The sequence below is a fragment of the Notothenia coriiceps genome, unplaced genomic scaffold, assembly GCF_000735185.1.
Source record: "Notothenia coriiceps isolate Sejong01 unplaced genomic scaffold, NC01 NC01_scaffold00037244, whole genome shotgun sequence".
Classification (NCBI taxonomy): domain Eukaryota; kingdom Metazoa; phylum Chordata; class Actinopteri; order Perciformes; family Nototheniidae; genus Notothenia; species Notothenia coriiceps.
In genome coordinates this window covers 540279-567094 of record NW_011369945.1, presented here as the reverse complement: position 1 = coordinate 567094, position 26816 = coordinate 540279, and the positions used below count along the sequence as shown (strand labels likewise).

Here is a 26816-nt window from a genome sequence, read left to right as displayed (position 1 = left end):
GGGGGGGTGGCGCACGCTCGTGAACCGTGTTATGCATGCCCACTCGCTGGAGCCCATACAGCGTAAAGCAAAAACTCCCAGACATTTCAATGATTCGTACGGCAAAGTACGGTTTGAAAACGATATGATTTCCTTTCTTGGCGGGCATGCATAACACGGCATAACACCGGAGCCTCGCCGCGGGGAAAATTTGGTGCTGTTCCGAGTTTGTTCTAATCTGTCAAAATTACAGACTGCTTTCAGATTTTTCCATCACTGTTAAAAAAGAAAAATATTCGGAAAATATTCCGGTTAACGCGACCACTGGTGCCTCATCACAAGAGACTCCCGCCAGCATTCAACAATTGTAACAGATCTTGACTTAAAATACATAAAAGTAACATTAATTCCATTTCCAACATAACTGCTCAAACTGAGGTTGCATTGCAAAACCTGATAACCTGTATCTGATTTAAATCATTTGATAATATCAGATTTACACATCATGCTGCCTTTTTGGCTAACTTTTGCCTGCAGGCTCTACATAGCTATACTCTTTGCTCACTGTCTTGCTTACCCAGCATCTCTCCACTAATAACACGTCCAAATGTAACTGTCCCCGAGTAATGTGTAAGTAGGGTGACATACACACCATCGATACCTACCATCACTGGCACCACGAAGCCCAGTCGACGTGTCAGAGGTCACACACCGTGACCTCTGAACTCTTCCTCGGCTCAGACTGTGACCCTTGCCCTGCCTTCACTGTCTCCAGTAGAGTTGGCAGTTTTGGAGAAGTGACACCAATATAAATCCTTGCAGGGTCATAGCACACCTGTTGTCTTTTTCACTGGTCTGGGTTCAGCAGGCAGGACCACAAGCTCCAGTGGTTTTTCATTTTTTCCAGAAGGATTCTTGGGTCAAAAGACTCAATTCTATGAAATGAAAAGAACAAATAGCACATTTTATGTAGTATAAATATACAAAGAGACTGTTTTTGAAATCTAAGACAAGGAGGTGAGGGAGAAATTGGCATGCAGTCTTTCATTCCTTGTTAGGAATGTGTCTTCTGTAACTCTTCTGTAATAAATCAATGTGATCTTTGTCGAAATTCAGGACAAATTGCTTTTTGCTGACATGGCACGTGCACAGAAGTTGTGAGATGTACGGTGTCAGTAAATGACCCGTTAGTTTGACCTGCTTTAACTGTTGTGTTTCTATATCACCGTGCACTAATGCATGCCTAAAGCAGAGCCGGAAAGTTCTTTACTGTAACTGTTCGTATGACAGCTTACATATAGCCGCTCTGACCTGGAAGCATTCATCGTTATCTGGGAAACTTTGAGTTTTACAATTGCCTGTGCATTTTTCTTCTGCCAAATCCCTGAGAGCTGCCCTGCTTAGAAAATCAGACGGGACAGGAAGAGACGAGGTCTGTCACCCTGGCCTTCGCTCCAGACAGCAGAAAGGGAGGGGCGGAGATACTGAGAGACAGGAACAGAAAAAGAATGTCAGTGGAGATTTTCTTTTTAGTTTTTTAGTGACGTGCAACTCACCTTTGGCCCCGTCTTTTTCCCCACACTAATTTTTTTGGATGTATTTTTAATTTTGCTGTGGCGTGTCCGGTCTGATAGTAACACAGAAGCTATTTCCTGTTCCAAGTTTAGTTCTCATTATAGTTTATAGCTGTCTTTGTCCTCACCCCTGTGTAGTTAAGAATGATAGCCCTTAAACATCTCTCTGCTCTTTTTTTATATTACAGTATGCTTTTCCTTTTCTGCTTTTCTGTCTCTTTAGCACAACTCCAACCCTTGACAGTACATACAGTACAGTGGGAAAGCATAGAAAATCAACATGACACCCCAAGTTAAAAGTATAAAACCGATTATCTCCGCTGTACTTCTCCCATGTCCACGGCAGCTGTGTCCTGACACAGACTCAGTCCATCAGGCTGGGAACCTGGAGGACTCAGCAAAAGGCCGTTGTACTGAATGGAAATCACTCAGTTTCACTCCTGTTATGACCCTTGAGTACATTTGGCAGCTCGCACATCCTGTGCTGCACTGCTCATTTGATAGTGAAGCATAAGCATTTGGGATTTTTCCACTTTTAGTTTAACTGCGTCAACAACTCTCTGAACACCAGCATTTTAGTTCCTTTCTTTGTGTTAAGGATGTATCAACTATAGTGATGAAATGTGTTTTGTTGTGAAACGGTAATTAACAACATATTTTTTTTCACAGTATGCTTTAATGATTAATTTCCTTTAACGATTAGGCTTTGTCAGAAAATTATGAAAAATGCCTGTTAAATTCTCTATAAATTACCTTTTAATGGCTGGCTATCCAACCGACAGTTGAAAGCCCAAATAAATTAAGTTCCAGACATGAGCTTGTCCCGTCTAGACAACCTGGACTCACTTCCAACACATTAAACACACTCGTACACCTCCTCCCTTCTGTTTCTGTTTTACTCTTCTTGCAAAGCCAGCACACACAATGTACTTTTCACAAGTGACTAACACATGATCGTGGGACTGGGGGCCTGAGGTGGGACAAAAAGTAGGCCGCAGCACTTCATAGTAACCAGAGTCAGGCTGAGCCACTGTGGGTTTTTTAGTAAGCACTCCTTTGCTACCATGTGTGGGAGTCCAACATTCTCTGGAATATGCAAGGGGCAGCAGCAATGTAACTGTTGCCATTTGTTTGCACCGAAACCCTAGAATGAGTCAAATACATAACTAATGGATGCCCAGACAGGAAAGGAAAGTGGCTGAGAGGATGTATGTCAATAAGGCGGGACATAAGTAAGTCAAACTTTATTTATATAGCACCCTTCTCAACACGGATGTACAAAGTGCTTTACAGTACAGTACACAGGACACAATTCAAAGTACAACTATACAATGTAGAATAAAAGGCATAAAACAGCAGCAGGTAATACATACAATAAAACACCAATAAACGATAGCTACTAACTCACCTCCCCCAACGACCCAAAGGCCTGTCGGGAAAAGGTGGGTCTTTTAACTGCGCCTTAAAAATCTCTACTGAGGCAGAAGTTTTTATTATCTGGGGGAGTTTGTTCCAAAACCTTGGGGCCAGCACCTCAAAGGCACGGTCCCCCTTAGTCTTTAGCCTGGTTCTTAGGAGGCCTTGCTCAGAGGACCTCAGGGCCCGGTTTGTGGCGAGAGGGTGGATCAGGTCATTGATGTAGGCTGGGGCTTGGCCATGGACAGCTCTATATGTGAAGACCAGTACTTTGAATTGGGTTCTGAGATGGACAGGGAGCCGGTGCAGGGCAGAAAGAATCGGAGTGATGTGGCATGTGTTTTTGGACCGAGTGAGTAATCTGGCTGCAGCATTTTGGACCTGTTGTAACCGGTTTATTGATGTTTTGTTGAGGCAGGAGAACAGAGCATTTCAATAATCAAGCCGGGATGAAATAAAGGCATGGATAGCCATCTCCATTTCTGCGTTGGATAGAACCCCCCCTGAGCTTGGCAATATACATACAGAACTCAGGAGTTTGCTGACGGTTGAGAAAGCCTATCGCAGAGACATGTTTTGTCTTTGTTCCCGAGAAAGATTTTTTTCGATTTGTGTGGGACTGTTTCTTCATCATTTTGGTCCAGCAGAGTTATGGCACATCAACCTGTGGTCTGCCTGACTGGCCCCGAGTGAGCTGGCCCCTGTTGTCATAACACATGAGGAGTCTCTGCCTCAGCGCCAACCCTTCAATTGAAGCACAACTTTTACCTTTTTGAGTATCCTTTTAGCCCCCTGTCTGATTGGTGAAGAGGACCCCTTGACACTAAGCAGCTAAGGTCAACTTATGAGTTGTTTCTTTTGAGTTATAGCCAGAAATAGTAACTCTAGTGTATCTAATTGACAATCCTAACTTTTTTGAAGGCTACAAATCAAACTCATCTCTCAAATAAAATTCATAGAGCCTAGAATATCCACACCATGTACTCCACTTGATGAAACACAGATAGAACTGTGTTTTTAAATGTTTGTTTTACTTTTATGTATGCACCACAACATCAAGTCAGATTCCTCGTACCTGGTAATGAACCTGTTTCTGATTCATATTATTTTCTGTTTCCCATCAGGCTGAGAGTGAGTTACCGCTTGTTTTATTTAGTCCGAGCAAGCACTTGATTTATTGCTCTTGACCATTGATCCGTCAGCCTCACTATATCTATTCATCACATTAAGAAAAATGCAGGGGGAAACTGAAGGTGAAATCCTTCATCTTTCATTTGTTTTGTCCATGTAGGGTCTCAGTGTTTGTACGGTAAACTTTAGCGTTGTAAAATTAGACTGTGACGGTGTTTGTGATTCTTCTGCGGCTGGCCTTACTCACTGCAGTGAATCATGTGTTCCAAGGAGTGGACCTGGAGCTGGCTCCCAGTCAACACCTCTCCTCTGGCTCCGCTCCTGGATCCTGCCACATGTCTGCAGGATGGAGGATTGGGGTCTTTTTGTCTAAGGTGTCATTTCTAATGGAAATAAACCAGGATGGTGTAAGCACTCCATCTATCACTCACCCTTCCTCCCCCCCCCCCTGACACCGGCCACAAGTATGTGGTGAGTGGAGGAGCAGTCTCTCCCACCAGATCATGATTCTTAAATGATCCACTTCAACACTCAATTCAAGTATGTCAGTGTAAATTGACTTTAACACTTTTCCATCTGAAAAATACTGGCGGAGCATTTTTTTGTATTTCCCCCTTAACTTGATTTCTTCACACTTATCTCAATATGTTTGCTGGTATTCATACTTTAGCAGACAATCTCTATCATATTGACTACACCTCTACTCCCTTCATAGGAATGATACAAAACACATATCAGTCAACTCATTAAAGCCACCAGCCCTTTTCCCACGCCTCTGCTTTCCAGGCAATTCAGTAGAGAAAAAAATGCTACCTTTTTAACGAGAAAAATTCCCTCTGATAATGTATCAGAACGTAAATATTTACCTTATTGAATTGTGGTGTCAGGGAGATTTTGTGGTTTGTGACAATGGTTTGTTTTTTGCGCCAAAATGTTGATATATAGAGGGTTTTATACATTATTCGTAGATATTGAAGCAGAAAAGTGCCATTGTAGTTAAACGCCACATGCCTCTGCAATACTTCACCCAAAGGCACAGTGTGACAGTTTGATACTCACTCTCTGTGTGTATTGGCCTCCTCTCGCAGCTCAGTGGGGTTAAAGCTCGGCAGCACGCATGCTACTCACATGGCTGTATAAGGGCACAGGGATTGCGCCTCACCGCTGCAGCAGAGCGAGAACGAAGTAAAACGGAGGCAGAGAGAGAGAGAGAGAGAGAGAGAAGGAGAGAGGGTGAGCTCCCGAGCTCCCATCTGGTAGTTCTTAAAACTCCTGGAATGCTTTTGCTTTAGTTACACAAACCAAACAAGCTTTCTCACCAAGCGTACGTTCTCTCCCCCCCCCCCCCTGAGAGTGCTTGTGCTCCCCTCAACACCATCAGCTACCTCTTCAATCAGTCTGCAACACCTTTCAAATCCTTCATCTTTAAAATGATTTAACGCAATGGATATGAATAAATGAAAAAGTAAATGTCAGCAGATGTGCTCGAAACAAAGTGAGATTCATATATAAAAAAAAAGGCCTTCAAATATCATTTAGCTTAATTGATTTATGTAGAATCTGCATAGCTGGATTGAAAACCCTATCCAGCTGAGGAACCAGATGTGCTTCCAGACCGATCCCATCCATTGTGCTCCCTACACATCCTGGCCGTCTCACCGCTGCGTCAGAACCATCCCAAGCCCATCTTAAAACATCAGTGCTGCTGAGTGATGGTTCCCTGGCCTCCGAGCCCCAGAGATGGAGGGGAGAGAGCTGCTCTGCTTTACTCATTATATCCACTGTACTGTATTTTACTGTCTGATTGGGATCTTGCTCACAGCACACACACACAATGTTAGGGAGTGGTTCTTTATTTCATTTACAGTAGCATTATCTTCACTTTTGTTTTTTTTGTGAGAGCTGTGCAATCCTAATACCCGCCAGAAGCAGCTGACAAGTGTTTTTATGTGGGAGAGGAATGGTAGGAGGGAGGCGGGTGAGATGGAGATAGAGGTAATGTCTGCCCTGTCTAAGTTTGGGATTACAGTTAAAGCAAGATTTGTTGGGGCCCTGAGAAAAGGGATCTGCAATGTTCCACCACTCGCGTGCACAGCTGTCTACAATTCATCTCCTCAGTCCCTTTGCTCTTTCTACCCCTTTTCCATGAAGTCACTTTATCGGCTTATATTCTACGCATCATTTGTGAGGTTTTATTGGAATTCTATAGTTGAAACGACACAAATTACTGTATGTTTTCGGTGTGTTACTGTTGTCCTTAGCGGCTTGGCTTTGTTGTGAGGCAAGCTTATGTTTATCTGACATCATTAAACCTTCTTGCTCTCCGTCCCTCCAGATATCCGCCACCCAGAGGAGCTATCTCTACTGCGTAAGCCCCGTGATCCCAAGAAGAAGAAGAAAAAGTTGGAGGAGGCAGAGGAGGACGATCTGGAGCTGGAGGGTCCGCTGTTAACCCCTGGATCAGGTGAGCAGTGACTCTTACATGGTCTCATCATCTTTGTTGAAATATAAAAGATTTAACCAAGGAGTTGAAATTCTGCAAACTAAAGTCAGTTCCTTTTAGGTTAAAGGTGAACTTTGGAGTAGCTATGGAGCCTTGGGTTTTATTTGTATACATTGTCAAAAGCAATAATTTAGCTTCCCTCAAGCAGCAGGTTGATAACAGGTTCTTCTGGCTGCTATGGAGCGTCCTCCAGTCTTTTTTCTTCTTCATGTCTGATTTGCGCTGGTGGTTTCGAAAAAACCCACTAAGATAACTCCAGTTTGCTGCACCCTGCCTGAAGTGACCAAATATGATTGTGTGAGTTTAGACGCCTGCTGGGGATCCACAGCCCTGGCTTCCAACTCCTTGGCAGGGAGGACGAAGAATGGTTGAGATTCCACACATAGTTGGTCACGCTGCCATTTTAAACCCAAACCAGGCAACACGACTGCAGTTAGTGCAGCCCTCCTCCCTCCTCCCTCCTCCACAGATGGGAGAGCCATGTGAGTAGGGAGGAACAGAACAGGCTGTGCTCCTGTCACACAGTTAGCATTACCTAAAAACTGCTAACGCTAAGAGACAGGGTGAATGGGAGCCATTGTGTGGATCGAGTCTCTTCTGCCCCGGCCTCTGTCTGTCCGTCCACTGGCTCCTTAGACTCCGTTCAACATGCGTATACACACTGATGTGAGTGGAAAGAAAGCAGAACATCGTTGTGGACTTGTTGAAGCGTTCTCACAACAAAGAAAGTGTAAATCTGCTCATTTGCTTCACTGTGTACAGTATCTAACAGCAGATGATGTATTCGCCGTGTTTGTCATGACAAACACACCCAAAGTTGCATCATCACATTTCAAGGGCGTGCAACATTACCGCCTCCAGTACAGATGTGTTTTGTATTCAGCGGGTCACACTGTTGTGCAGAGGAACGGTTTCAACAGGAATTTGCAGAATCTGTTGACTGTCACCAGTCTCTCGTGCGTCTCCCTTGTGAGTAAGTGCACGCACACACACTTACTTCCTGTATCCTCCCTATCGGATCAGATCACATGCTACAGTCAGAGAGGATACTTCATGGCCAAGCTGTAAGACGTTATTCCGTCCCATGTGGGGAAGGGCTGCTGGGTCATATCTCCTGATAGGAATCACAAGGTTTTCAGAGAGGAAGCGATGCAATCAGAATCAAAGCGTTCTCATGTGCAGCTAACTGAGAGGGGAGGAGTCACTACATCTCACCATGATCTAATGAGTTATTTTGATCATTGTTAAGGTTACTTTTATAAGCACATATTGGCCAAACTTTCCCCGAATCGAGATTTTCAAATGAGAATAAGATTCAACACTTTTGATTAGTGTGATAGTAAACTCAATCTCAGTTGTTGGTGAGATTAGTCATTTGAAAATTTCACCTTCGATTTTACAATCCGCTAATATTATATAGACTAAATTATTGAGTATATAGTTAGTAGATTATTCCATCAGGAAAAGAATTGTCAGCGGTTTACCTCAGTTTTTTTAAGGGACCTTTTGCATTTGCGTCCCCATCTTTGGAATAACTTTTGTAATTGATAATACTTTTAAAACACATTCAAACATATTCCTTGTATAGTAGCTTAGACACACACAGTATATATTCTCTACAGTCAGGTCCACACTGACCTCAGAAGCAAATAACATGGTGAACACCAAGGTTATACGAGTACATGACAACCAATTATTTTTATTTAAAGGCTGACAATCTTTTTCCAAAACCTCAACCTCTATCTTTAAATATATCATTTAGGAAACTCCACGTCCCCGGTCCGTCTGGACATATATGTAAAGTGCCTCACAAAAGTTGCTCATTTAATCCTTTACTGCTGTCATGACTCAGAGAAAGAGCCATGGTGATGCCAGTCCACGAGTCCCCTCGGGGCCTGCCACAAGTTGAAGTGCATGCTGTGTCTAATTATGCTTCCTGTCCACGTGGAGAACATACCTCAGAGAGCCAGTACTTTAAGATATGTGCTGCAGATTATACATGCATGGCTGGGTCACGTTGACCCACGCCTTGCCTGGGTTTTCAATCAGTCATGCTGTGTCAGAAGGCTATGAATAGGATGGAAACGACTGAGCCTCACTAGTCATTTCAGGGTGATCCACTCTGCAAAGAGGGTAAACTGAGTCATCCGCTCTGTGGCTAACAGCTTGCAGTAACCATGGCAATGCCCCAGATCTCCCCAGTTTTGAATGTCTTTACTTTTGTCTTTTCTTTTCTGTTTCCTCCTGTCCTTGTTTGGTTTGAACTACCTTAAATCTGTCCACTTTGTTTTGTTTGTTCCCATTCCTCTTCTTCCCTCTACCTCTTTCCTGTCTTTCTTCCTCTTACTATTTTTCTTTTCATCCTAGCCTCTGAGGTAATATACATCGGACCTGTCAAAGGTAAGCTTTCCTCTTTCTCTGTCCTTTACTCTTCAGCACCGCTCAAACTCACCCTCGCCTTCCCCTTCGTCTTTACCCCCCACGGCTGGAGTGTTGAGGCCACATGAGATCTGTAACCTTTTGAACCAGCAACCAAGTCACCTGACTGCTCTTCCAGAGGAAGTCAGCTGATTTGTGCAGTCACATGATCAAGGCTTTGCCTCTGATGAGAAATTAGCTCAAAGCTCGCTTTTTATTTCAGCTTCCCCAGGCCTGCTCACACTTTCTGCTGACTGTTTTTAATAGCTGTATTGCTGATCACCTTTAGCCCTTTAATAAGATAGTCAAGAGTTATATAATATTATATTATTTGTAGTGTTTTTTTTTCAAAATCAGAACAGTGATGATTATTGGTCAATGATACAACATACATGCCACAACCAACAGCCCACACAGAAACTTTGTGTAAGTATCAAATCCACAAGAGACATTTTTATTTATTGACAAACCTCTCCTGGTCTACTTCTAGTCTTAACAGCCCATGGTGGTCCAGCTCCATCTATATAAGCCCTATGAATCCCTAGTGTGGGAGCATTAGGGAGTATAGCTATGTTAACATTCTTCGTGCCTTTTCGCCTGCGTTGGAGAGTCCGTAAACAGGATGGAGGAGGCCTAGCTGTATTTTGAATGGGCTGCCAGCTTTCACCTTATACATGGTCTCTCTGGATATTTGGGATTCCTCTGGAGACCCCTTGGGAGACGGAAGTACTCTCTCTGACCTGATGCACTCTTCATTATGGAAAAACCTTGAAAGAATCCCTGAATAACCCCCTCCCCCACAAGGGATGCATGGCCATAGCCTGCACCCTGTTCTCATGACCTCAGCTCGCAAACACAAACATTCACGCGCACACTCACACACTTCCTGATTTCAGACGGGATTTAGTGGTTTAGCCAGTGTTGCTTCTTGACCTAGGCCCCACAGAAGGAGAGAGGGAATGCGAGGGTAAGGGGCCAAAAATACTCCCACAAGGCCAGCCAACAGGAAATGCAAACCGCTTCACTTTGGTGGCCCGCTAATATTTGGAGCCAAAGCTCAGACTAATTAAAATGATGATTTGGCTGATTATTTGACAATCTTACATGTTTTTGTTATTATCCATGTATCCTCCCATATCTTAGCTTCCCCCCTCTCCTCTCTGTGGTCAGTTGTGCAGTAGTTTGCTGTGCATTCCTGCAAGTTTTTAAACTGTGAGTAAGTGGGTGACCCTGAACAAGTTCTGCGTCTTCTGCATGCTGGTCCACATCAACCATCTGCAGGAGAACATGGTTGAAGCCACTCATCTGCAGAGTGTGGGCTGGTAGTCACATGGTGTGTTGACCGCTAGCTGGCCTCGCTAGGCTGCAAGTGTGTGTGCTTTTTGAAAAGTGTTCACCTCTTTTCCATCTGATGCTTTTGTTGTTGATGTACAGTATTTGTGAATGTGCAATTTGTGCTTTGACATGGGAGTGTTCATTAGTGTCAGTGTGAGAAAACAGTTTTATTACAGTTATATTTTAATGAAAATGTGCTATAAGGGGCTAACTGATGACTGTGTGTTTTCAGGGAGCATCTACTCCAGCCCAGGCCTGTACAGTAAGACGATGACCCCCACCTATGACTCCAGAGACGGCAGCCCGCTGTCGCCCACCACCGCCTGGTTTGGGGACAGCCCCCTCTCTGAGGGAAACCCCAGCATCCTCGCTGTTAGCCAGCCCATCTCCTCACCAGACATCCTGGCCAAACTCTACAAGCACCAGTCTCTGCTGGACAAAGCTAAAATCAACCAGGGGTGAGAGGACTGTCTGTAGTGGTTGGGGGGCTTGGTTACATTTAATATAGTCAGAACTGCTATGTCAGCTCATTCAAATAGTCCAAAGATGCTGCATAGAGGGTGTTTGTCTAAAACAACATGTTTCACTCTGTACAGGTGGTTGGACTCATCCAGGTCTCTGATGGAGCAGGATGTAAAGGAGAATGAGGTGCTGCTGCTGAGGTTTAAATACCACAGTTTCTTTGACCTCAACCCTAAGGTACGTCCCAAAGACAAAGTACAATGTTACCTTATTGACAGAATCCCTGAGGACATTTAAAAAGGGCATGGTGTGCCAGAAAGATGATATCTTGTCATGAGTGGAAAGCAGACATGTTCCCATTTACCACATACATTCTCTCTTTGATTGGTTCACAAAAATCCTGTTGTGTCCTGTGTGTATCAGAGAGTGAAAGAGCTTGCGAGTGTGTTTCCCTACTGTTAGTTTATATGCATGTTAACCTCTGTGACAAACCTCTCCACAGTATGATGCCATCCGAGTGAACCAGCTCTATGAACAGTCTAAGTGGGCCATCCTGCTGGAGGAAATTGAGTGCACAGAGGAGGAAATGATGATGTTTGCTGCCCTGCAGGTAAATATGCTGTTTGTTTGCGTGTGTGTGTTTCTGTGTGTGTGCCTCATTTACATTTTCCCATTTCAGCATTTGTTGGAAAGGGTCTGAAATCTGAAGACCTGCAGTCCTCTTTTCATTGGGCAATGGGCACATTGCCTACTCAACCGCACGCTAATGAATTGCATGGGCTTCCACCCAAAGCTGAGACATATGGCTACCAGTTCTGCTGCTCGCACACAAAAACTTGGCTATTGCACAATGGTGCAGAATGAGTTCATGGGGGCCGTATCTTCACACATATTCCCACTGCGCTTCTCGGTATGCCTCAATACTAATTAATTCCGTTTATCAATGACTCATATTTCATCAAGAACACTGAATTATTAGGCTTTTAACCCTCCTGTTGACCGGGAACACAAGTAAGGGGGGCAAAACAAACAACAGGAGGGTTAGGTAACTATAATTAACTTGAAAGACCTTAATGCATAACCCTTGCTTGACTTAACAGAATGAAAGGTCACCTAGAAACAAGGTCAGGTGAGGAATGAAACCAAATGTGATTTTTAAATATCATATTTCTTTTTTTTCAATTTTCATAAATGTTCTTGTCAATAAACAATAACCTAATGAAGCCCTAAAAATATATTCTTCCAGCACTGAATCTTCTCTCTCGTACTAAGGGATTTCAAGCGTGTTTGTATTCTGGGCCAGCTTTATGTGACTGAGTAACTTCTGCAAACCTTGAGGCCACTTGCTGCAGCCTCTCACACAGACTGATATGGCCTGGACTTTGGAGCCTCTGAAAGCCTCAGACTCACACTTATCACTCTTTTTAAACGTAGATCAAGAGGAGGATAAATGTGGATCAGTGGGAGTGATATACAGATGTGAGCCCCTTTAGCCCCGTCAGGTATCCCCTGTAGTCTGGGGGTGGTGGCCCTGCTATTTCTGACCCTCATAAACTGTGTGTGCCGAGACCTGAGGACGCCACCCTGTCCTCACCCCCAGGGTAATTATAGAGCATCTTGGGCCACAGGACCCAGGCCCAGACCACCCACCCCCAGCAAGACACCACCTCATAGACCTGCTCACATTCCTCTAAAAGCCGTGTTACACTGTGAGGTGTTAGGTGTGTCATCAGATCGGATATAATTACACTTAACTGGTTTCTTGTTACTCTTCCTGACAGAGATGCTAATCCAAGTTGGGTGTTTAGACTGGAAGCTACTCTGTCGCTATCTGTCTGTTAGCACTACTATGTTTCAGCTGGGCAGCATGAGCTCAGGGCTTTTGGCTATGGTCTCACCGGGGAGAGTGGATACACAGGGTCTAAAAAAAGAGCAATGATTGTCCACATCCAGAATGTTACTGGCTTGTGTTAGCATACCATCACCTGGTCGTTTTGCTTTGGCCGTACTTAGAAATGACATAAGGAGTCAAGAACGCTAACAAACTTCAGAGTCACCAAATTTGGGCACAGGTTGTATTTTTTCCCTCAGCAGATAAACACGTGCACTCGTCACACAAACCCGAAACAAGCTCCAAAGCGAAGCAGATTTTTAAAAAGGATGTCGGTGCGAAAGAGGAGAAGAAACAGAGTGTCATGGCGAGCCCTTTGTCCCACATTCTGTAACCTTAGCTCAGCTCAAGCCTCACATGTCTCTCCCAAACTCTGCCTCTGTATCACCCACTCTCTCTGCAGCTGTTCATTCATATATTGGTGGGGGGTTGGTGATGGGTTGACATTATAAATACCATTTGTCAACAAGTTGTATTTAGTGTCTCTGACTCACACTGAGAGGTAAACATAGTCTGGTTTTCAGTAATGGCCCCATCCTGAAGAATTGGTGTTCCCAATGTTCTTTCGTCTTTATTGTCTCACATATGTTTCCTATAAAACATTTTATTTGGCCAGTTTTCAGTTCAAAGAAAGACTCTGAAACTATTGCACCAGCACAATAACCATTGTTTCTCTCAGTGACAAATCATCACGAACCACTTAATCTGTTTCTCATCCTGAAACTAGTCCCTTCATTTTCAACATCTTCAAAGAGAAAAGTCATTGTTTCATCCCCGGTGAACTCAATGGTGCATGCTGGCAGCACTTGCTAACATAAATGCCCGAGACCTCTTATAAAGAATGTATGTGGCTATTATCAAAGTCCAATTCAATTTTATAAGACAAAGTTGGAGGGTTTGTACACCAGTAGCTCACATAGCAGGAAACTTTAGAAAGTCAGCACAACTGACGACGAAGTTGTTGGAGATAAACTTTGTAGGAGTTTGTTATTTGTTCATTCTTTATTTAACTTTTATCTCTGTATTAGCTTTTGTTGACCAAAACTGCTGGGAAAGTCCATATTGTAAATGTGGGCCTAAAAAGGAGGATGTCAATAAAAACATTTCTGCGTGAGGAAATCTAGGACAGTATTTTCTGATTTCTAGACCCTGAAAGGTCTGAAGTTGAAGTTAGATATTAAAGGTCTGGATACATCATGTAAACTCCAATTATAAAATGCTTAGAAACCTTGGTTAACCCAGAAAATGAAGTGCTCCAAATGATTTTTTAAATGCTTCTACTTTCCCTGTCTTTTCCTCAGTACCACATCAACAAGCTGTCAATCATGTCTTCAGACAACCACATGAATAACAGTGAGAAGGAGGTGGACGAGGTGGACGCAGCCCTGTCAGACCTGGAAATCACCTTGGAAGGAGGGAAGACGTCCAACATACTGGTATGACGACACTCCCACAGTTTCACATTCGTTACAGGAAATGGCTTTTGTTTGTGGATTACGTGTACTGGGCTCCAAACTCATTATGTGGATTTATTTTCCCAATTACAGAAGCTTGGCTCTGTGTTTGGACATGGTTTTGTCCTTTGTTTCTCTACTGTATTCTGAAAGAAGTGTCCTTTCATCAGCCCTGTTAAACCGGAGCAGAAACCTACATACAGTAGACTCTGTACACTGGCCGGGGGACAGGAAATGACGATTAATTTTACTGGAAGGGCTACATTTGGCAGTTTTTTATGAGCTCTGCTACTGAAAGATTTGACACTTGAACAAACCCACCAAAGGGTGCGTGTTAAATGGATATGAAACAAATATGTGTTTATTATTATTATTATTATTATTATTATTATTACAGCAGCCCTGCCTCAAGAATGTGTTACGTTTTTACAGCTTATCAGAGGAAACTGAACTTTGAGATGTTACATAAGAATCTACAGCATACTGTACCGAGCAATGACATTGGAACTGTACAAAGTTGAGCTTGAGGTCATTCTTTTGTTTACACATAATATTAAAATCTTCCAAGTTTATACCAACAATGTTTTTTCTTTTTTTACTTCTTCCTAGGGTGACATCACATCTATTCCTGAGCTAGCAGACTATGTCAAAGTCTTCAAGTAAGTACATATACAGAGCTGCCTGATCCCATAAGAACTCCTGCACTGTCACAAAATAAAATGGTGTACGAGTGGGCGCAGTGTCTCCAGAGTACCAGGAAACAACATTTTCTGGATAAATGAGAAAGCTGTTGTCTGTTTTGAATCAGCGTAAATGGTTGCATTGTTTGCCAAAGGACATTTACAAGCTGAGCTTTCAGTTTAGCTTTTCAAAGTGACTGCAGTTGGACCAAGCATACTTTTAAACCATATTCTCTTTTGGCTTTGAGCCTTTGCTGACAAGCAGGTGGCCCCTGGGGTGATTGTCTCATAAAATGTATAAACTATAGAGGGTGGGGTTTGGGGGCAGGGGGGGGGATATCAAGAGGCATTTCCTCTTCTAATGGTTTTCCATTAATGCTCATGTCCAATGCTGGCTCCTTTCCTATTCTCCCTGGTGACTTTGCCTTTTTTGTACTCATTAGAGGTTTCTCAATACTCAAATTTCCCCTCCTCGACTCCTATCCTCGACTCCTCTCCTCGAGACTTGGTGCCGCCCACAGGAGATGCGAGCGGAGGACTGAGGAGGGGAACCGAGGAGAGAGGAGTGGAAGCAGCAGGCAGTTAGAGAAATGAGAACTCCTCTCCTCTGAGCGGTCATTTTAAAGAGACGTCCATTAATGATGACAGGAGGCGCAGTAGCACTCTGATGGACAGATGTGTTCATGACAACTTATATATATTTACTTTTAAATACATTGACAGTGCGGTATAATGAGACAATAACAGGCTACAGAGACTGCCAAGGCACACACACACACACACACATACACATACACATACACATACACACACATATTTATATAAATATATAGGCTGAGAGCACTCTCATAATAACGTAACACAATCAGAGACTGGATATATCCCCCCCCCTCTCTCTGGTCGCTCAAATGGGGAATTGAAATTACGGGCCAAAAGTTGTACAAGTATTAAAAGTAAGCATAGGACACCAAACCAACTGAGACCCGTCTGTCCGCCGCATTTACGCACTGTACAACAACACACACCTACACACTGTACCACACACACCTAGCATACAAATACAGAAATTAATGTAGGCCTGTTATACTGAGTGATATATATTTTACACACTGCTCTGCTTTCTTCACGGACCTCACAGCTGTTCTAACTGTAAACATCGCGTTGCGATGAAAGCAGACAGTTACTAAAATAATATCCAAGGGATGCATGCAGAGCTGTCATTGGCTGAGATAAGTCCGGCCGTGCGTCACGCCTCCACCGTTCCCGGAAATGCATCCGTGGAGGAGCCGTGGAGGATGCATCAGTGTCTCCTCGGTTAGAGCTCCTCCAGAGAGCCTCCTCGATGCTCGATGCTCGGTCCTCGAAGTGCATTTAGAGAAATGAGATGTCCTTCAAAATGGCGCGCTGAAATTCATTTCCGGGTCACTACCGGAGGACCAAGGAGTCGAGGAGTCGAGGAGGGGAAATTTGAGTATTGAGAAACCTCTAGGGAAACGACACAAGTGAGGGAAGCAAGGATTTCATTTAACCGACCTGAGACGGGGCCTATGTCTTTTCTGCTTTCCTTCTCTCCCGTGCCTGCTCTAGTCTATCGCAGGCTACAGAGCCACCTACTGGGTGGGAGTTGCAACTAAGCATAAACACAACAAATATGCGCAGCCCACCTAGATGCGTCATGAGTAAGAAGTAACAAGTAACAGTACGCAGATGGGTAAAAATCAGAAGTCCCGGTACTGCTTACCCGTGAGTACCGGCCCAATTCAAGCACTGATTATGACGAGTGTTGGGTCAGGCCGATTTGTTGGGCCAATATTTTTAATCCGGTATTTGTCACTCACGCCGTGTACTGGGATTATAACTGATGGACATATTTGACAACATTAAGCAAAAGAAGGCTTGATATTCTTTAGCATCTGTTTTATTTGATTGTTAAATTACATTTCTATACATTGGGCCTACTTAATATAAAGGTGGTAATGTGTGTCATATGTTGATTATCTAGCGCAAAATATTTGTTCAAGTATTTTCACACTGAGTTTTGAACCCTATAAAGTATGGAGAATGTACAGTACTACTCTAGTTTGTTTTGGCAGGTCAGAACAATGCCCTTCGACCTCCGGTGCAGAAACCGCCCGGAGGCATTTATCTTGAACTTCTTCTAGAAGACACGGCTGCATTTTTGTTTTCTAACGTCCACACATTTTGTTCATTTCGAACATCTCAGGATTATATACAAGTTCACTAAAACATTGCTGAAAAACCTTTGACTATTACGTTGTAAATGTCTTTGATAAACTCTGCATGGTAAAACATATTAGAGATCCACTGAATGTCCTCTGAACTTTGGAACTCCCTTGCTTTTGGCTGTGGTTAGTTTGGAAATAAGGCAGTGATTTAAAGAATCAGAATCAGAAACAGGTTTATTGCCAGGTAGGTTCGCACATACTAGGAATTTGACTTGATGTCATGGTGCATACATAAAATATAAAAAACAAGAAATCTAATATAAAACAAAAAATATTTTACACCGTAATAAAATATAGTTAAATAACCTGTAATAGGTTATGGGCCACCTTTTTACAAACACACCTTATGAGGCTTTTTTTCCTCTCAACACAACGTTCTGAAGTTCGTGTTGAATCACTTTTGTTTGAGAGATTCTGACACAATGTATAGTCTTCTCAGTGTAGAAACACTGGTTATTTCCAATATTATTTAAACCCTGTTTTTTATCATCCTCACCCCAGCATGTAAAACCATCTGATGCAATTTCTCACTCAGACTTGAATGGCATGCTGTATCTTGCCAAATATCTTGATAATCTCCTTCAGCAAATCCGAAAAGCTCATGATATTTGACAATTTGAAAGATGCACCTCAGGGCTCAGAAGGAGCTTAACACAACTCTCTGGAAAGTTCTGCTAACTTACACGTCAGCTGCATGACTCACAGGTTTGTGACCGTTATAACGTTTATGACCACAGTCCGAGGTATAAAGCCTCATGAACGTCACGTAAGGTTAATTCAGGTCAGGGTTTCCCACACATAGACTTTACTTGGGCGTGCCGCCCAGGTATATTAACGGCCGCCCAGGTATATTTCGCGACCCATTTAGTTGTTTTTTTTGTTCGTCCGCGATCACGACGCCATCTGCGATCGATTAACTTGTGGACAATGATCCCTCGCTCTACGCCTCCTGTACCCAGGCCCGGACTGGCCATCGGGAGGACCGGGGGGTTTCCTGATGGCCTGGCCTGTTAAGTGGCCTNCAGTCATTAAGTGTATTTAAATAAAATGAAATGTGTTCACATCAACCTCCACACAAACAAACAAAGTGTGCGATCCAATGAATGGTAACAACTGGGTTTTTGAAAATAGATAACAATCGTCTCTTTTCTTCTCTAAATTATTTTATTTATATTGCCACTCTAATCAATATTAACAAACTATTGTTTCGTTTATACATTTTTAAGAATGGTGGTTTATCCTTTTTTTGAGAATGAGTTCTTATTTATTTATTTATGGGGTCTACAAAGATGATACAATGTTTTTGTCAGTAAATGTGTGGCGGGGTGTTGTGAAAATAACGGGACAGAGCTGCTGTCAGACGAACAGGCTGTGCGGCGTCATCAAAAACGGACGTCTGCTTCCGTAACACTCTCAGAGGGGGGGAAAGGACCAATTTAAAACTAATTTCCCTGCTTCTCGTGGTTCCTTTTGCGCCCTCCATGCTTCCTGGAGGGAGGGACCTAAACCACGGACAGGCGTTCTCAATACTCAAATTTCCCCTCCTCGAACACTCCTATCCTCAAATCTCTTACTCGAGACTTGGTGCACGCTCACAGGAAGATTGGCAAGCGAGGACTGAGGAGGGGAAACCGAGGGAGAGAGGAGTGGAAGCAGCAGCAGTTTAGAGAAATGAAACTCCTCTCCTCTGAGCGGTCATTTAAAGGAGACGTCCCATTAATGATGACAGGAGGCGCCAAGTAGCACTCCTGAATGGACAGATGTGTTTCATGACAACTTATAATATATTTACTTTTAAATACATTGAAGTGGCGGTATAATGAGACAATAACAAGGCTACTAGAGCGGACAATACACACACAATATATTTATATGAATATATACAATTCAGAATCAAACAAGTATGAGAGCACTCTCATAATAACGTAACACAATCAGAGACTGGATATATCCCCCCCCCCCCACCCCTCTCTCTGGTCGCCGAAATGGGGAAGTGAAATTATGGGCCAAAAGTTGTACAAGTATCAAAAGTAATCATAGGACACCAAACCAACTGAGACCCGTCTGTCCGCCGCATCTACGCACTGTACAACACACACACTGTACCACACACACACCTACACACTGTACCACACACACCTACTGCTCCTAAAGCATAATCAGGCTACAGCCGTTGTGTATTTTATTATGTGAAGCACTAAATGGTCTTAGAAAAATCTCGACTCTTTGTTTGTAGATATCTACTAAACAGCATACAAATACAGAGAGTAATGTAGGCCTGTTATACTGAGTGATATATATTTTACACACTGCTCTGCTTCCTGCACGGACCTCACAGCTGTTCTCACTGTAAACATCGCGTCGCGATGAAAGCAGTTACTAAAATAATATCCAGGGGATGCATGCAGAGCCCTCATTGGCTGAGATAATTCCGGCCGTGCGTCACGCCTCCACCGTTCCCGGAAATGCATCCGTGGAGGAGCCGTGGAGGATGCATCAGCGTCTCCTCGGTTAGAGCTCCTCCAGAGAGCCTCCTCGACGCTCGGTACTCGAAGTGCATTTAGAGAAATGAGATGTCCTTCAAAATGGCGCGCTGAAATTCATTTCCGGGTCACTACTGGAGGACCGAGGAGTCGAGGAGGGGAAATTTGAGTATTGAGAAACCTCTAATGTGTCCTCTCCTCCCCCACCCTGTTTCTTGAATAATAATAATAATAATAATAATAATAATAAAGAAAATGGGTGTTTTTTATTTTCCAGGCCCAAGAAACTGACACTGAAGGGCTATAAGCAGTACTGGTGCACGTTCAAGGATATCACCATTTCCTGTTACAAGAGTAAAGAGGAGTCACATGGGACACCTGCTCACCAAATGAATCTTCGAGGTAGACACACGAAAGATGTCATGTCATGCCTATGCAAGAATGCAATGCTTTATTTTTCTGTCTAATGAAGGGGTGTGACCTTTGACCTCTTCTTCCGCTCCGCTCCATGCTTAGGTTGTGAGGTAACTCCAGATGTTAACATCTCGAGTCAGAAATTCAACATCAAGCTGCTCATCCCTGTGGCGGATGGCATGAATGAGATCTGGCTTCGGTGTGACATGGTAAGACTTACTTGAACTCACAATATCTGATCATTTCCTGTCTTCTTCGACACCGTTTTTAATCATCAGCTTGTGACTCTCTTCTCCAGGAGAAACAGTACGCCCACTGGATGGCTGCATGCCGCTTGGCCTCCAAAGGAAAGACCATGGCCGACAGCTCTTACAACCTGGAGGTCCAGAACATTCTATCCTTCCTCAAGATGCAACACATGAACCCTGACCCTCAGTTAATCGAGCCAATCACCACAGACATCAACCCAGAATGCCTGGTGTCCCCGCGCTATCTCAAGAAGTACAAGAACAAGCAGGTAAGCCAAGCAGTCTGTGGAGCTTAAACACACCTCTGAAGTTAGGAAGGTAGTTACAAAGAGACAGACATACGAAATGGTAAATGGACTGTACTTATATAGCGCTTTATCCAGTCTTTGAGACCCCTCAAAGCGCTTTACATACTACATGTCATTCACCCATTCACACCCATTCATACAGAGCAGTGTACCTTACTCTAGGACCTAACATTCACACACATTCACACACCGTTGGCCATGCCATCAGGAGCAACTCAGGGTTAAGTATCTTGCCCAAGGATACATCGACATGTTGACTGCATGGGCTGGGATCGAACCCACAACCTTCTGGTTGAAAGACGACCACACTCCCTCACAGCCACAGTCGCCCCACGGAAGACTACTATCTGCTCTAATGTGTGTTATTCGCGAGGTTGTTTACTTGTTTCGATGGAGTTGGATGCATCTGATGCTTCCCAGATGGGCGCCTCCTGGCATCAGGCTTGTCTCGCACTGGAATGTATCCTCCCTTTACTCCCCCTCCTAAACTCTCCTCCTCTTCCCTCCGCTCCTTCTCCCCCCCCCCTTCGGTCCGAGGGGAAACCAGGACAGCAGACGTCCACACCACTCGACGTGTTTTACAGTAAAGATGCTCATGTCCGACTGTAATGGAGAATTTCTCTGCTCTTGTGGACAAAAGTCTCGAGATCTCAGCTGCTGGACTGCTTAATTAATCTGACTGTAAAACACGGTCACTTCTAAACGTTAATATCGGCAAACATCTTATAACCAGGTGTGGAATTTACACACTAATAAAGATTGGACTATCTTATAAGCGTTAGGGAAATGTTACAATGTGCCCAGCATATTTGCATGTAAGCAACAGGCTGGTGTGTGTACATGGGACCAGCTGAGTACACGGCTGCCATGGCTGTGTTAATGGGGATTGGTGAGGAGGGTGTGGGGTGGGAGATGCTTCCTATTGCTTACTCACTCAGTCTGGATTTGTTTAAGTTGTAGTAGAAAAAGTGGGGGGTTGGTACGGTAAGTGATGACTCAGAAATGGTCTGGAATAACCTGGGTGTCTAAGGAGAGAGGTAGAGGGACAGACACACTTCTGCTTCATTTATTGTACACTTCTGTTATACAGGAAACATGAGTATGACACCATTCTACTGAGCTCATGTTTAAACCATTCCCATGGGAGTGCTGTTTCAGGTTAATCTGAAGTCCACTTCCTAGAACATAACTGCTAAAAATAAAGATGAACCCAAAGTTACACAAGTATCAAATAAAGTTTCACTTCTCTTTCTCATATTTCAAATGTTCTCTCTCTCTTATATTAGTCAGGAAATCCCTTATATAGTTTGGTCAATAACATAAAATGAATTGAACATCCATTACAAATGAGTGACCAATCCATGTTCAGGTGGCCATGAAACCAGGTCATGATGATGCACATCGAATCGTTCAGACCAGCAAAGCCGTAGATTATTGTGTGTTAACTTCTTGCTGAGCTTCTGTTGCATTAGTTTTTGGGTTTTTAATAAACCTCACTTTGAGATATAAATTGTATTTTTTATCTGGACAACTCATAATACTAATGTTTCCTTACCGTATTCTTCTCTAAAAGACTGTGATCCCATAGCAGCTCATTAATGAAATCAAGATAAAACAAGAAGTATTTGCATGTAAGAACTACTGCTGCCATGAACCACAGGCTTGCTATGAAAACCTCATGGGAGGTGTAGTTAACATAATAACTGTTGTTTTATCTTTTCTAAATCATGAGCTGTTTGAATTTCACTGACCCATTTTCTTTAAATGTGGCCGGACAGACATTTTTTAGAAACATAGGCAGATCATGTTTGTTTTTTGTTTCAAAATATCTCCATGGCTAATACACTGCCTGGATACGAGGCTCGCTCAGACAGAGAGCAGCAGGGTGTGTGTCCATCAGGGGGCCGGGGGTCTTTCTGCTCTGGCTCCAGTCTCACCCTTAATCCCAGTCTGATATGGGGTATCCCCAGGCACACAACATGAAAGAGCAGTGTTACATTTACAGTGTGTGTATGTACACACACACACACACACACACACACACACACACACACACACACACACACACACACACACACACACACACACACACACACACACACGGGTACTACTGTAGTGGGTGTGGGGCATCAGGAAATGAGCCGTGCCTGGGAATGCTGCGCGGGAAAACTGTCTGGGAAAAGCCCAGTTTGCTCTCAGTCAGCTGCTACGCCTCCCCATCTGCCATAAACTGGACTTCCTGTTGCGAGCCTGATCCCCGGAGACTTCCGTGCTGAAGCTCCCAGCGGATACACTTATCTTTAGGGTACATATCTATACAGTTACACAACTAAACAGAGGATTAAAGACACAATTATAAACTCCTGGAGTATGGAGACGTGGTAGTTTTAACATTTTGGTGATTCTAATGTTCCTGCTTGGTGCATATCGCCATCCTGTGGATTAAAGGGGAGTTGCAGAGAAGAAGTGGTATTGTTTTATTAAACTATTCTGAAAATATGTTCCTAAAAAAAAAAAAACAGCCATAATGAAATGTACTGTTTCAACCTCCCTGATGTCGAAACACACACATGTTGTGTTCTCTCCTTTTATCTCCTTTAAAATAAAAAAAATCTACTGCTGCTGTTCTCTCTCCATCTTGTGGCTGAATTCTGCATGACCTCCACAGCCCACCTCTTTACTTTATTGCTTTTATTATAATTACAGCCTCCGACTTTATTGTTTTTGGATCTTTCCTCCCTGACATTGATCTTACTTGCTTGTTCTCTTTGTCTTATTTTTTCTTTCTTTTCTCTCTCTCCTTGTATGCTTCTCCTTCATTCCTCTTTGCCTTCTCCCACCCCCTCCTCCCATCTCCAGCCAGGCTCTATCAGGGACTTGGTAAGTTGAGCTGTGTGTCCACTGGGTGCCTTTGAGCTGTATGTGCATGTTTTGTAGAAGCTGAACACTTTTGTGTCCTGGTTTCCTCACCTAACCAAAAGTAGTGCTGCTGTCTAACATGTCTTAGTGGCTGGTACTTACAGTAGAGTAGTTATAACCCTTAGATTATTTGTTTTGTCGTAACCTCTAATGTTTTCAGGGTGCTATAAGACAAGGACATAACACATCATTGTATTGATACAATATATTTTGTATCAATCTGCATCCATGCATCTGAATTGTTTCCATCTTTCTTTAAATTACCAGTGAGTGATGTTAAAAAAACATGAGATTCAGTCAAATATTTTGCATGTTTTAGCCCATTTAACACCAGTGTTGTATAGCTAATGTCCACCATTTATCAAAACAGGTAATTTTTATATTAAGGGAATCTTTACTGTTTTGTGGGTAATGCATTTTGCTCCATCTGTAAAATATGGAAACCAGAAACTTGCTGAATTCATTTATTTTGCATGTATTATATTTAATGCAGTTGAAGTAGGACTGCTAAATGAAAGTTGCTTCTGAACACAAACAAAAAGATTCACCTCATCAATAATTCCTGACATTCAGGAAATCTATAGTTTGTTCTTCCAACTTTACATTTGTCTAATGAAGCTCAACAGCATCATGGTAATCAGCAGATGACTGTAACAGGAGGGAGGTTCACTTTGATTGATTTAGGGCTGCACCAATTACTGCACTAATAGATTAGCTGAATGAAAAGGCTGTACTTTTCCGAAGATGCCTTTTTTTATTTTCTCCTTTTTATTTCATATTAAATAAATACCTTCGGGTTTGGAATGACAAAACAAGACATCAGCACATCGCCTTGGGCTTTGCAAAATCGAGATGGACAGTTAGCTTCTTTCTTACATTTAATTTTAAATGTATAGACCAAACAATTAATAGATTAATCTAGATAACGATCGATAGGTGCAGCGCTAGCTTGATGAACTATTACTTGCTCTTGATTCACTGTTACACTTCTGTTCCAGTTTAATTTGTTGATCAAAGGCTGCAGCCCTGACACTGGTGTAGGGACAGTAGGGGAATACACACATGCATGCACACACTCACACACACACATTAACCTCAGCCTGGCTCCTCGGGGGGCTTGTTTTGTTTGTCTGTCATCTTGTAGCTGTGTGAAGTCCATTTTACTGTGACAGACCTCTTCTGATTGGCTGACACTGTGTGTGCTGCTGGCTTCATGGAATGAGCCACAGCTTGTTTACGCACTGGGTGTTAGTGGATGTGGTTTCAGGTGGTTTAAGTGCGGTGATGGGATGCATTTGGCTGCTAAAATGGTGAGCTAGCTGAACTGTCTTGTGTGTAACGTGTGTGTGTGTGTGTGTGATTTGTGTATTTGTCAGATTTCCACCCGGATCCTTGAAGCCCATCAGAACGTAGCCCAGATGAGTCTCATCGAGGCCAAGATGCGCTTCATCCAGGCGTGGCAGTCCCTTCCTGAGTTTGGAATGACTCATTTCCTTGCCAAGTAAGCTGACACCTAAATCTCCGTCCCCCCCGCTCTGTTTTATTCGCTGACAGTGACTCGTATGGTCATTTGATCTACACACTTTGATTTCACCGTGTTATCTCTCCTTCTTCTCTGCAGGTTCCAGGGGGGGAAGCGGGAGGAGCTGATCGGCATCACTTATAACCGTCTGATCCGCATGGATGCTAGCACTGGAGATGCTATTAAGACCTGGCGCTTCAGCAACATGAAGCAGTGGAACGTCAACTGGGAGATCAAGATGGTAGGAAACACATTGAATATGACCGGTTTACTGTAATGGGTTATTTTCACTGTTATTTGCAGCCGGTTCTCACTCAGTGTTGGCAGTAAATGTTGTCTCTAACGGGAAAAAGACAATATGTTCATTAATTTACTTCACATCATATTCATGCCTCCTCGCCAACCTAGGTATTATGTTTCAGCTCTGTCAGTCTGTACCATTAGCATGAAGGTCAACTCTCAGGAAGCTCTGGAGGGAATACAAAAAACAAACAATGGACCCAAGGGTGAACGTCTTTAAAGCAGCGTTTCTCAAAGTGTGGGGCGCGCCCCACTGGTGGGGCGCAGAGATGTGATAGGTGGGTCGCGCGAATGGACGCGATGAACGGGAGTTTTTAGAAAATACTTTTTTTTCCTTTTTTTTTTCTTTTTTTAAATTCTTTTTTTGGACCTCAGGCCGGAATCGAACCTGGGTCCTCGCGGGCGTTAGTGGACTGTTACAGCCGGAGACTCGCAACGGCGGTGGACTTTCACAGCGCCGGATCCGCCGGAGCCTCGCAACGGCGGGTGTTTGCGGCGGCGGGTGCGGTACCGGCGCAGCGGCGCTGTGAAAGTCCCTCAACCAGAGGTTGGAAAAATTCCCTTACTTCCATCCCCAACGATCGAAAAAGTTCTTACAATTTCGCTGGTTCCAGCCAAACCACCCAAAACCGAATGAAAAAAATGAACGAACGACCAAAACACACAAAAACGACACCACAATCACCATACCCCGTGGGTAAACTACAATTAACGGAAATTCCGAACATTTCCGGAAACAACACCGACCACAAACCCAGATACCCCGGGCAAAAGGTTACAAATTATTTTCCTTACAAAACAACTTCCAAACTTTAATAAATGAAACCCAAGGACCCGAAATTAAAAACCCCCACCTGGATGGAGGAAGTATCCCCCAAGCCACCGTACGAAAAGGGCCCCTAAAAAAAAAAATTCCAAACTCACCCTTTAACGGAGTTAAGACCACCGTTTGAAACCCCGTTTTTTACTAAAAACCTATGGTTCACCCCGAGAAGTGTGGGTGACCTTCCCACGAACATAAAATGAAAAGTTATAGGTTGTAAAAAAATCCCAACTAGTTTGGTTTAAGTTTAGAAAAGTTTTTGATCCCCAAATAAAGACAAGAACACAATCGGATCAACGTAAGAAAGAAAAAATACGAAATAGGAAAAATAAAAAAAAATACAGAACGTGTGTAACCTAAACTAAGAAAAAATGTGGAGTACTATAAAGATTTATCAATTTACACAACGAGAGAGCGAAGAAGAACAAGCGAGGCGAGTGTCTCCGACAAACACAAACACATATAAATAACAACATTACTACAACCGGAAAAACATTTCACACAAACACCACACACCTATTATCAACAGCTCGCCATTGGAACACAACACTACACCCACCACCGGCCGCACAGTAAACCACACCCAACCGAACACACCAACGCCAGACGTACACAACAACAAAGCACACACACACACACGACTCGAGAAAAAATACACACTAAAACCTCAAAAAAAGAGAGAAGCCCCACCCGGTGACCAAGGAAAAACC

General features: G+C 43.3%; 2 protein-coding genes across 5 annotated transcripts in view; both read left to right on the top strand.

The window, feature by feature from the left end:
- The window catches only part of LOC104965166 (gamma-aminobutyric acid receptor subunit beta-1-like), a 417189-nt gene that overhangs the window by 271352 nt on the left and 119021 nt on the right, over positions 1 to 26816 (top strand). The gene's annotated exons all lie outside the window — the stretch shown is intronic.
- fermt2 (FERM domain containing kindlin 2) overlaps positions 1 to 26816 on the top strand; it is a 50796-nt gene that overhangs the window by 16764 nt on the left and 7216 nt on the right. The window contains exons 4-16 of one of the 4 annotated variants that reach the window (XM_010793153.1): positions 6436 to 6564; positions 8971 to 9003; positions 10589 to 10814; positions 10953 to 11055; positions 11321 to 11428; positions 14011 to 14145; positions 14773 to 14822; positions 19850 to 19974; positions 20089 to 20195; positions 20285 to 20503; positions 23402 to 23422; positions 24838 to 24962; positions 25083 to 25224. In XM_010793153.1, the coding sequence (XP_010791455.1) occupies positions 6436 to 6564; positions 8971 to 9003; positions 10589 to 10814; positions 10953 to 11055; positions 11321 to 11428; positions 14011 to 14145; positions 14773 to 14822; positions 19850 to 19974; positions 20089 to 20195; positions 20285 to 20503; positions 23402 to 23422; positions 24838 to 24962; positions 25083 to 25224 (1523 nt within the window). The remainder of the gene's footprint in view (positions 1 to 6435; positions 6565 to 8970; positions 9004 to 10588; positions 10815 to 10952; positions 11056 to 11320; positions 11429 to 14010; positions 14146 to 14772; positions 14823 to 19849; positions 19975 to 20088; positions 20196 to 20284; positions 20504 to 23401; positions 23423 to 24837; positions 24963 to 25082; positions 25225 to 26816) is intronic. The other 3 variants (XM_010793154.1, XM_010793156.1, XM_010793157.1) reach the window with 3 other exon arrangements.